Source organism: Schistocerca americana, chromosome 5, assembly GCF_021461395.2.
Source record: "Schistocerca americana isolate TAMUIC-IGC-003095 chromosome 5, iqSchAmer2.1, whole genome shotgun sequence".
In the NCBI taxonomy this organism is placed as follows: Eukaryota; Metazoa; Arthropoda; class Insecta; order Orthoptera; family Acrididae; genus Schistocerca; species Schistocerca americana.
In genome coordinates, this window is record NC_060123.1 from 566521481 (window position 1) to 566533957 (window position 12477).

Below are 12477 nucleotides of genomic sequence, written 5' to 3' on the forward strand. Positions count from 1 at the left end.
CCAGTACAAAATTTAATTATTTATACAATACCAGTTCCTCAATAACAGTTTCTTATAGCCTCAGGATAACGGACTCAACACCTACTGGTTGTTTACTGCGCAGGGGACAACAGCTATATCAGACTACTAGTTGATTAACATTATTCAGAACGTATGCACTCTACTTGGCGCAGTGGAGGCAACTAGGCACCTTGTGTGTACTACAATCTTAGTACAAATCAGATCAGTGACACATCATCTGTGGTAACACAGAGGAGGTATGAAGGGAGGAAATTTTCGAGGGAAGGGATTTATCATACACACGTAAATCCTTCTCGCTGCCTATATCTCTCTTACATGAACGTGTGATGTCTGTTCTTTCGGACAAAAGGACAGGAAAAGGGATAGGATACCCTATTCAGACGAAAGAGTCCACGAACTCACTTAACGCTAAGACACAAAATCAGAAACTTGCAGAAAATGGCTTAACCTACAGAATGAAAAAAACAATATGCAGATTATCCTACAAGTACTAACAACCGACAAGAAAATCAAGCATGGTGAAATTAACCATAAATAAACCACCTAGTTATATCCCTACATCTGTATTGAAAGTTCACTCGTTTTAGAACACCAGTTCATGGCACACATGGTGACATATTATAAGCACATGTCATAGGAAACAATTTATATAATAATTTAAACATAGCTGCACAACAGCAACGGTTTCACGTAATAAAATTATAAACAGTTGACCAGTTGCAATGGATAAAGAAATTCTTTACCTAGGTTTCGACAAATATAAATTTGTTCTCTTCAGAAGGTAACAGTTTTACATTAGTAAGGACTAATGTACCATCGCGATGGAACATTAGTCCTTACTAATGTAAACTTGTTACCTCCTGAAGAAGACAAATTTATATTTGTCGAAACCTAGGTAAAGAATTTCTTTATCCATTGCAACTGGTCGGCTGTTTATAATTTCATCAATTTATATAACTTCAATAACTAATATTTACAGATCATATAGTTACACAAATCATGACATACATAAAAAAATACATAGAATTATTTACAGAACATTTTTAAATCCTTACGAGAGTACACACCCTTTATTTTCAATGTCTTTGGATATGCCAACAGATATGCACCTGGATGTGGCAGTTTTATAATAACATATGGTCCATGGTATAGTCTTTGTCACTTCTTGGTCCTCTTCTCCAGACGTGAAGATCTTGAATGAGGTCTCAATGGTACCAAATCTCCATCCTTATGATATTGTCTTCTCTTTAATCTCTCGTCACGGCAGCAAAATAACTGATGATGGCCGAAGTAGGGAGGATATAAAATGTAGAATGGCAATGACAAGAAAAACTTTTCCTAAGAAAACGAACTTGTTAACATCTAGTATAAAGTGTCAGGAAGTCTTTTCTGGAGTGTAGCCTAGTCCGAAAGCGAAACATGGACGACAAACAGTTCAGACGAAAAGAGAATAGAAATTACTGTGTTTCATGTTAACTAGTGATTGTTCTGGACACTAAGAATTCTGTGAAATCGCCTTCAGCGATATAAAGACAGTAGTGAACTTTATTCCTGCAAGTTGTTTTAGGCCTGTGCCCTGTCTGACAATAAATTTCAATGGAAGTGTTGTAGATTGACAGTTATTTTTTGTGGCGTTAGGCAGACTACTGTTACTATGCAAAGATCGAGATCCATCCTGCTCAATCACGAGTACGCATGTGACTGTTTCCATCCTGCTCGACGCGAGTACGCATGTGACTGTTGGCACCAATCTTCTCTGAAGATTTCAATTTTGATGTAACTGTGGATACTCTGGACATCGTACCTGGTGTTGCGAAGATATCTCAGTGTACATTGTTTTCACCGTGCTGTGACTTTTTTTTATTGCTGGTCGCTCTGCGTGCAAGTACAAACACGAATCGAAGTGAACTGAGTGGAAGGAGCGAGTTGGGTAGAGCTGAACGCTAACCCGTTTTATTTCAGATATGCGCTGTAGTTCGCCTCTTTGTCCTTGCTCATTCTTTTGTACCTTGTTCCACGTCGCGAGAACTTCTATCTTGGCGCTGTGAGGCCTTAGCAGTTCCATCCCAGCCTCCTTCCCTACACTGACAGCTTCGCATCTAACCACCTGACTAGTCATCACCACCGACCACCATTCCATCCCGATGTCTTGCACCTTCTCACCATCCTGCTGTACCATCGGCATCGCACCGTCGACATCGTACCATTATCACCAAATCGTCGACATAAATCTAGTGTTGCATGAATAACTCTGTTTTCAAAGATTCTTAAACAGTTCTGTGTACATTTAAACGATTTTCTGTATTTTCATATTCCAAACTAACTGAGTAACATTTTTTCAACATTGATGCTGAAAACCAACATTTTTATTCAAAATTCCGCTGTTTTGCTAAATATGATAATTGCAACCGGTCTGGCGATGCCCATTGGGGAGCTTTGCCTGGCGGGTTTCCACCGCCAACCGCGCCCGAAGGGGTGGGCCTCATTTCCATTGTAAAATACGTTCCCGAGAATGTTAGTATGATTATTGATCTCGGGTTTCCTCCCGCAACCGCGCCACAATGGGTGGGTCTCATTTCCACTGTAAAGCGCATTCCCAGTGCCAGTGCGATCGCATGATTGGCTTCGTGCCCTTTTAGTTTCTGAAGGTCCGGTGGGCTTTTCCAGATGCCTTCTGTGTAAGGTAGGGGACAATACATTCCCAAGAATGTTTATATCATTATGTATGAGACAGGCGAAATACCCTCAGACTTCAAGAAGAACATAATAATTCCAATCCCAAAGAAAGCAGGTGTTGACAGATGTGAAAATAACCGAACTATCAGTTTAATAAGTCACAGCTGCAAAATACTAACGCGAATTCTTTACAGACGAATGGAAAAACTGGTAGAAGCCGACCTCGGGGAAGATCAGTTTGGATTCCGCAGAAATGTTGGAACACGTGAGGCAATACTGACCTTACGACTTATCTTAGAAGAAAGATTAAGAAAAGGCAACCTACGTTTCTAGCATTTGTAGACTTTGAGAAAGCTTTTGACAATGTTGACTGGAATACTCTCTTTCAAATTCTGAAGGTGGCAGCGGTAAAATACAGGGAGTGACAGGCTATTTACAATTTGTACAGAAACCAGATGGCAGTTATAAGAATCGAGGGGCATGAAGCAGCGGTTGGGAAGAGAGTGAGACAGGATTGTAGCCTCTCCCCGATGTTATTCAATCTGTATATTGAGCAAGCAGTAAAGGAAACAAAAGAAAAATTTGGTGTAGGTATTAAAATCCATGGAGAAGAAATAAAAACTTTGAGGTTTGCTGATGACATTGTAATTCTGTCAGAGACAGCAAAGGACTTGGAAGAGCAGTTGAACGGAACGGACAGTGTCTTGAAAGGAGGATATAAGATGAACATCAACAAAAGCAAAACGAGGATAATGGAATGTAGTTGAATTAAGTCGGGTGATGCTGAGGGAACTAGATTAGGAAATGAGACACTTAAAGTAGTAAAGGAGTTTTGCTATTTGCGGAGCAAAATAACTGATGATGGTCGAAGTTGAGAGGATATAAAATGTAGACTGGCAATGGCAAGGAAAGCGTTTCTGAAGAAGAGAAATTTGTTAAAATCGAGTACAGATTTGTCAGGAAGTCGTTATGAAAGTATTTGTATGGAGTGTAACCATGTATGGAAGTGAAACATGGACGATAACTAGTTTGGACAAGAAGAGAATAGAAGCTTTCGAAATGTTGTGCTACAGAAGAATCCTGAAGATTAGATGGGTGCATCACATAACTAATGAGGAGGTATTGAATAGAACTCGGGAGAAGAGGAGTTTGTGGCACAACTTGACAAGAAGGAGGGCCGGTTGGTAGGACATGTTCTGAGGCATCAGGGGATCACAAATTTAGCATTGGAGGGCTGTGTGGAGGGTAAAAATCGTAGAGGAAGACCAAGGGATGAATACACTAACCAGATTCAGAAGGATGTGGGTTGCAGTAAGTACTTCTAGATGAAGAAGCTTGCACAGGATAGAGTAGCATGGAGAGCTGCATCAAACCAGTCTCAGGACTGAAGACCACTACAACAATAACAACATGTCAGTCGGAACAAGCACGTCATGATTTAATTTTTTGTAGTTACATAAAACAACTTTGTAATGTCCATACCTAATGAAATATGATTGTAATATTCCGGCTGCGAGTGCCAGCGATGATGCGCTACGGTAATTTGAGACGACATCGCTCTTTGTTGTGACGACAAAGCTCTTTGCTGTGAAAAAAAAAACGAGGATACTCTATGCTTTTTGTAACTGTTGGAAATAAGTAATGTCGATTGGACATTGCGTGGCGTCACATGTCAGATAAGTTTTCATACAGAAGTAATTTGAAGTGCAGAACTCAACTTGTAATCGCAGATATCAAGAATAAAAAATTTAATTTGTGAAAAAGAAGGTAAGTATCATTTACGAACTTTTATTCGATGTTGGATCCCCGGACCTTCATAAAACTATTAGTGTGCTTAGCAATACAGTGCATAGTGATTTCTTCGCGAATTTACAATACTGGGCGAATCTGCTAGTATCATGGTCCAAAGACGCGCAATTTTTCGCCGTCAGCTTGTATGTTCAAGACGTTTCCTAAGCGACCAGTTTGTTAGTCAGAAGGTATCATACCGCCACTGTTGTTCAACACTCTCATTCTGAAAGTGTTTTCCAGAAAATCTTACAGCGTCTGTGAGTACTTTTGTGGCCAAGAGAGAAGGAGTCTTCTTCACGAGTTATAGCAGTTTTCTCCGACTTTGCATGGTGTTCTCTGTGAACCGGAGAAGTGGAAACTTTCGAACGCCAACTAGTCCTGTACCTTACCCGTTCTCTCCTTACAGCAGCCACAAAGAAAACATATTCATCTACAGTCAAATTTTCACAGACTTTTATCCTAGACAGGTAAAAAATTTTAGAATATATGCGTCTAGGAAAAAGAATCAATTGATTAGCTAACTTTGACCTTTGACTTTGACACAGGTAAGACAGGTACTGGATTTAAACTCTGTTTCTTTATGAGTAGCAGTTCATTTTACACTATTGCTGCAAATGAGATAGTAATCTCATCGGTCATTTGCGTGGCAACGCTCTACATATTACAGCAAACAATCCTGTTTAATTCCCTCCTGTTTCCATTAATAAAATTCAACAACTTTGCGATCAGCCCTGGAAACCCAGCACTACGTGCCGTGTTATCCACTGCCTGTGGCGCCATTGGATGCGGTATGTTGGGGTACTGTACATGATCAGCTCACCGCTCCCCCAGTTGATGCTAGCTTTCCAATCTCGATGCCAGTAGCCTCTCAAATGGCTACATGAGCCTAAGTGCACCCTATTCCAGCCAGCCCTTCCAAAGAAACATCTCTCCACTATCGGGAATCGAACCGAGGTTGTCCAGAAGGTTGAACACTCGGCTACCGAGACGTACGTCCATACCAATAGGTTTGCCCTTTGTTCCACTATTGTCTTCAGCGGAAAATTTTTTCCTGTGGGTTCCGTCTGCTGTCATGAAACTACATCCATTTGCTACAAGTACCCCCAAGAAAACATGCGACTGTTTGCAAGGATTCACGAAACAAGCAGGCTCCGATGTATTGGCTCAGTTTGGAGATCTATAAGGCCTGACGTACAAGTAGAACGTCGTAACGATCACGAATGTGATTGTGGCACGAGCGGAAAAATAAGACAATGCCAGTGAAGTGCCCAATCCTTACATCTAGCAGTAAAATGATCCCGGTTTCGCTATTTATCGCTTCACCTGTTCATTTGAACACCTGTTGTTGTTGTTGTTGTTGTTGTTGTTGTTGTCTTCAGTCCTGATACTGGTTTGATGCGGCTCTCCATGCTACTCTATCCTGTGCAAGCTTCTTCATCTCCCAGTACTTACTGCAACATACATCCTTCCGAATCAACCTATTCATTTCCCTTTTTAAATTTTCTAACCTACCTGCCCGATTAATGGATCTGACATTCCACGCTCCGATCCGTAGAACGCCAGTTTTCTTTCTCCTGATAACGACGTCCTGTTAAGTAGTCCTCGCCCGGAGATCCGAATGGGGGATTATTTTACCTCCGGAATATTTCACCCAAGAGGACGCCATCATCATTTAACCATACAGTAAAGCTGCATGCCCTCGGGAAAAATTACGGCTGTAGTTTCCCCTTGCTTTCAGCCGTTCGCAGTACCAGCACAGCAAGGCCGTTTTGGTTATAAGAGTGGACATTATTTTCATGAGTCACTCCCACTATGTGAGCCGTGACGTTGTCAGGTAGCGTTGTACTCTGTAAATCTTATTGTCTCTCGTCCCTGTCGTAACTGCTCGCCAATGATTCACATCCTTCCAAGCATATCAATGGTCACAAACAACTAGATACAACAATTGAAAGCCGCGCGCAGTGGCCGCGTGGTTTGAGGTGCCATGTCACGGATTGCGCGGCCCCTCCCGCCGGAGGTTCGAGTCCTCCCTCGGGCAAGGGTGTGTGTGTTGTTCTTAGCATAAGTTACTTTAAGTAGTGTGTAAGTCTAGGGACCGATGACATCAGCAGTTTAGTCCGTTAAGAATTCACACACATTTAAACATATTTGAAGAATTGAAAGATGAAGTATAAGTATTTAAAAATAATTTATTAAGATGTTTTAAATAAAAACAATCATTATGACAGAAATATGTGCAGTCTTAAGCTCTAAAAGATCAATGATATGTAGTATTTACAATGCAAATAATACTGCAGCTGTAGCAGGGCCAGGTCCGTAAGTAGTTACGTCCTTTTGGCTAGCCGTAACTGAATACCAGTGGTGGGCATCGGAATGAAGGAGACTGCATTAAACTCGATCGGCACCTTCGTCTGCTCACAGCGATGAACTGCGAACTTGGACATGAGGTACGCCAGCCCAATCTTGGTCTGCAGGAGGCCTAGCCGCATACCTGAAAAACAAATGTTTGTTCAGTTGCACCGCTGTCGTATCGTCGCTACTGCTTGGTGTGACTAGCTGCCAGCAGCATTGGTAATAATGTTGTTATCTAATTGCTAACACAGAGGTGAAAATGTGATAAGCTGATAACAGGCATGAGAATTCGAAGGAAAAAAATACTTCTGTGTGATTATGCGGTGTTGTGATATTACCGGTCACACTAGACACAATGAGCAATCAGACATCAAGTACTATAGACATTTCCATCTTGACTCGACGAACGACAAACTCCCATATTCGATAAGGATTTAGAAAATATTTTGATGTTCCGCATTCTGGTAAACTGCCTTCGTTCTATAACATGTAGAAGAGACCGAGAATCTTGAAATGAACATCACGGTCCTTGTTTACGACAACCTTGAAGGGTTGTTACAGTATGTGAAGTGACAGTTTTGTATGTGGCATTGGCCACAGAAAACAATTTTCCTGATTACATGAATAAAGGGTACCACCGTCTGGATGCCGAAGTTTATTTTGCTGTCAAGTAGTCAGTGCACGTAAGAGTGCATAGTCCCGCGGCATTTCGCCTATTTCCGTAAGAGTTCGAGTGTGCTCTCCAAACACACTGAGGTTATCAATTCCTCACCATAATTACGTAAGTGGAGTCTGTTCTTTCGGACATGTCCGAAAGAACAGACTCCACTTACACGATTTCCATAGTCCGAGCAGTTGCGATGACCACTGTGTCCGGATGGCGGCCGGCCGCTGTGACCGAGCGCTTCAGTCCGGAACCGCGCTGCTGCTACGGTCGCAGGTTCGAATCCTGCATCGGGTATAGATGTGTGTGCTGTCGTTAGTTAGATTTAAGTAGTTTCTAAGTCTAGGGGACTGATGGCCTCAGATGTTAAGTCCCATAGTGCTTAGAGCCATTTGAACCATCCGGATGGCGAAATGGTCAGCGCGTCTACCTAGTACAATACAGAGACCACGTATATAACCTTTAAGTAGTCCTAGGTGTCTGGAGTCATACAACCCGTTGTAAGCAGGTTGTTTAAGTTTTTGTGTCGGTAATGCCACGTAGCGCTCTGTATGAAAATCACGGACTGTGCAGTCTGTGGCTGGTTTGCATTGTTGGAATATTTGCTATTGTAGAGTTGGGCACAGTTGGGTGTGAACAGCGCTTAGCGTTGTGCAGTTGGAGGTGAGCCGCCAGCAGTGGATGATGTGGGGGGAGAGATGGCAGAATTTTGAGAGCGGACGATCTGGACGTGTGTCCATCAGAAAAAGGAAATTTGCCATACTGGATGTCAAGTTATATATATAGATATATATTATGACTTTTGAACACTGCTAAGGTAAATACATTGTTTGTTCTTTATCAAAATCTGTCATTTGCTAACTATATGCCTATCAGTAGTTAGTGCCTTCAGTAATTAGAATCTTTTATTTAGCTGGTAGTATTGGCGCTCGCTGTATTGCAGTAGTTCGAGTAACGAAGATTTTTGTGAGGTAAGTGATTCATGAAAAGTATAGATTATTGTTAGTCAGGGCTATTCTTTTGTAGGGGTTATTGAAAGTCAGATTGCGTTGCACTAAAAATATTGTGTGTCAGTTTAGTGTTGATCAGAATAAGCAAAGAGAGAAATGCCTGAGTACGTTCAGTTCTGCTCAGCTGTTTGAAAATCAAATAACGTAAGAAGTTTAACAGCGCAGCAATACGTAATTTTTCTAAGGGGATATTTCACCGTTTATACACCTCCGACTCCAGATGGCTGTCTGCAGACTTCCAGGACTATTTCGCACGTTGTCTCTGTAATCCATGTTTAATATTATCAATAAATATGGGCGGGTGCCGCCTAGGGTCTTGCCGAACTGGTGGGCCTTACAGGGACCTTTTGACCTTTTATTCACGCATGTGTCAACGTTGCAACCCCCTATTATCACGCCATAGGAGGGGGCGAAAGGAGAGGGATGAAAATGCCTAAGCCTGCTTTGCTGGTTCGGATAGCGTTCAGATACCGTCGAATGGCTTTCAAAGCTACCTAGTGGTTACAATCCGTACACGAAAGCATTTATTGCGGTCGCGCTGCTCTCCAAAGGGATCCGATCACGTTCACGGTGGATGCAGCGCCACAATGTCCTTAGACAAGCACAGAAACATCTGGTGGTGTCATACTGTTGCTCACCGCACTCGAAACTGTCGCTTTCAGCCGAGAAATGTGTGGGAATCAACGCCCCAAGGAAAGGGATGGTAAGGATGATTGATCATTTTATATCACATAATTTCCTATCAAATGTACAGTCCTGCTTCAGAAGTCGTTTAACGACTGAAAATGCTGTAACCTCTTTATTCTGTGAGGTACTGGATGGGTTAGAGCAAAGGTTTCGAACGCTAGGCATATTTTATGATTTAACTAAGGCATTTGATTGTGTTGATCACAAAATATTGCTCCTGCAGTTGGACCATTACGGAATACGGGGAGTAGCTCACAATTGGTTCACCTCTTACTTTAGCAACAGACAGCAAAAGGTTATTATTCACAGTGTTGAGAATGGCTGTGATGTGGGATCTGAGTGGGGTACGGTCAAGTCTGGGGTGACCCAGGGATGACTGTTGGGACCATTCCTGTTCCTTATTTATATAAATGATATGCCCTCTAGTATTATAGGTAACTCTAAAATATTTCTGTTTGCTGATGACGCTAGCTTGGTAGTAAACGATGTTGTGTGCAGCATTGGCTCGGTTTCAAACAGTGCAGTTCATGACATAAGTTCATGGCTTATAGAAAATAAACTAACGCTAAATCACAGTAAGACTCAGTTTTTACAGTTTCTAACATACAATTCAACAAAACCACACGTTTTAATTTCACAGAATGGGCACATGATAAGTGAAGCTGAACAGTTCAAATTCCTAGGTGTTCTGATAGACAGTAAACTGTCGTGGAAATCCCACGTTTAGAATCTTGTTCAAAGACTTAATGTTGCCATTTTTACTATTCGAACGCTATGTGAAATAAGCGATCGTTCGACACGAAAATTAGTCTACTTTGCTTATTTTAATTCGCTTGCGTCGTATCATATTATATTTTGAGGTAACTCCTCCCATTCTAAAAGGATATTTTCGGCTCAGAAACGGGCGTTTCGGGCAATAAGTGGTGTCTGCTTATTCTCAAGAATAAGCTTCTTTGCTGAAGCTTCTACACGTGATGGCAGATAAGGTTCTCCAGGCATTCGTCAAACTCAAAGCCCGTCCATCGCATTACTGCAGTATATAGCGTCATTCATCACATCAAAGCACCCGTTTCCAGTCATCCACTATCCAGTGGATGTCGCCCTTTACAGAACTCCTAGCGTCGCTTACCGTGGCTTATGAAGAATGCTGGACAATTGCATACCATTCTTTCTAACTCCCAGTGTACAGTAATTGTGTTACCTGGACTGCTGATAGCACTTTGGATGTCAGGGCTGTTTTCTTCCATTGATTTCGTGCGATTTTATACAACCACCCTCTGTAAGCTCGGCGATTCCTGTCCGTCAGTAGAAGTGGTCTCCGCGGTTTAGCTTTCGCTGTGATTGTTTCTTCGCGTTTCCTTTCACAAACACATCTCTAACAGGCGACTAGGGAAGCTTTAGAAGGCTTCAAATGTCCCTGTTTAATTTTTTACTCGGGTAATACCCAAAGTTTTCTACGTTCCGAGTCAATTATCTCTCCTAACTGATCCACTCTGCTGTTACAGTTTCTCTACTGACACCACAATACTCCCCCACCCCCCTCCACTCCCTCATTTACAGTGGCGATTTTCAACCTCTCGTGACAGGTAGTGGTCAATTTCGCATTACATAGGCTTTATTCGCAAAAATCCACAATTATTGCAGACTCAATTAGGTAATTATTTCCTTTACTTATAAAGAGAGGAGCCGATATGCAGTCCGCAAAATGGATGCAAGGGAAATACTAGCATAAGTGTTTCTAATTAATGTGAATGATTCTATAAAGAACATTGACCTGCAGTAACCAAAATTTAATTTCTTAAAAAGCTAAAAATCGCATCCAGCTAGAACAACTGAACGGCTAGAAAAAGAATCGACAGGGAAGTGACTTACCTATGCAGTTGCGCGGTCCTTCACCGAATGGCAGATACACATATGGGTTTCTCCCTGCTTTGTTTTGCTCCGAGAACCTTTCGGGGTCGAAACGTTCAGGCTGTGGGAAGTACTCCGCGTCGTGATGCAGGGCATAGACTGGAACGAAGATTGGCGTCCCTTCTTCCACGGTGACTCCATTGTTAGGGAACTGGTAGCGGCTTGTGCACTTGCGACCAAGCAGTGCGCCTGGTGGATACATCCTTAGCGTTTCTGCAAAGAAAAAACATGTTTCCCAGATGCTTACTCTAGACGGGCTGTAGTATAGAAACAGTGGTCATACTTTCTTGCATCAGATGTTCTTCACATTTTTCATCCTATTATACGTATCTAGTGACTCGTCTATGGCTGATATCGTGAGCAGTTGGTCGTTTAAAACTCAGTTATGGTCTCAATACTGATATCCATTACAACTTACTGATATAAAGGTTCCATGTTCTATAATAATATTGGAGTTGCAGTTTTACACCAGTGTATTATGTTAGATCTAGATACTACCTAGATGAGATGATAGATGTGACACTGTGAGGAGAATCTGACAGAGCACTGAAAGACGTACATCTAAACAAAGCACCTGGAGTAGACGAAATTCCCTTAGCATTATTTTGCTCCTTGGGAAAGCCAGCGACAGCGAAACTATTCCACATGGTATGCTGTATATACCGGGCATATATCCTAAGATTCGCCAGGCGCAGTCTCTGGTGTTTCGGCAGATATTCGCAGTTTCGTTTTCGCTGTACGCAGCTGCGGTCAGCCAAAGAAATACTGCTCATCACGTTTCTCATGCAACGACCCAATGTCGACGGAAAGTGTAGTTTCCTTCCCGTTACGAACCAAATTATATTTAAACAGAAATTTTACGTGTCTTTCGATAGAACAGTCCCATATTAGTCTAGTGTGATATTTCTGTCATTGATATTTATTAACAAGGACAGTAAAACAAGAAGAGTAATCAGTACTCCAGCCACTGCCCTTGTCAGTAGATATCGATAAACATATCGATAAAACAAGTATTGCACTACACGAATCTGGGACCGCTCAATCGAATGAACACGTAAAATTCCGTTTCAAAATCGCTTTGTTTGTAACGGAAAACAAATCGACGCTTTCCGCCGAAACTGGGCGTCGATGAAAGGCGTGATGAGTAGTATTTGTTTGGACTGACTCCAGCTACTCACAGAAAAAAACAAATTGCAAATATCTGCCGAAACACCAGAGAAAATGCGCCTAATGGTCCTTAAGATTCCGCGAGGGGTAGCCGAGCGGTCTTGGGCGTCTTACCACGATTCGCGCGGCTCTCCCCGTCGGAGGTTCGAGTCCTCCCTCGGGCATGGTTGTGTGTGTTGTCCTTAGCGTAAGTTAGTT

At 42.1% G+C, this 12477-nt stretch overlaps 1 protein-coding gene across 1 annotated transcript in view; it reads right to left on the reverse strand.

Annotated features, from left to right (window-relative positions):
- Positions 1–6659: 6659 nt before the first annotated feature.
- The window catches only part of LOC124615797 (probable cytochrome P450 6a13), a 77815-nt gene continuing 71997 nt past the window's right edge, over positions 6660–12477 (reverse strand). Inside the window, exons 7-8 of the mRNA XM_047143926.1 lie at positions 11074–11325; positions 6660–6979 (exon numbers count right to left, since the gene is read on the reverse strand). Of these exons, the coding sequence (XP_046999882.1) occupies positions 6813–6979; positions 11074–11325 (419 nt within the window). The 3' untranslated portion in view covers positions 6660–6812. The remainder of the gene's footprint in view (positions 6980–11073; positions 11326–12477) is intronic.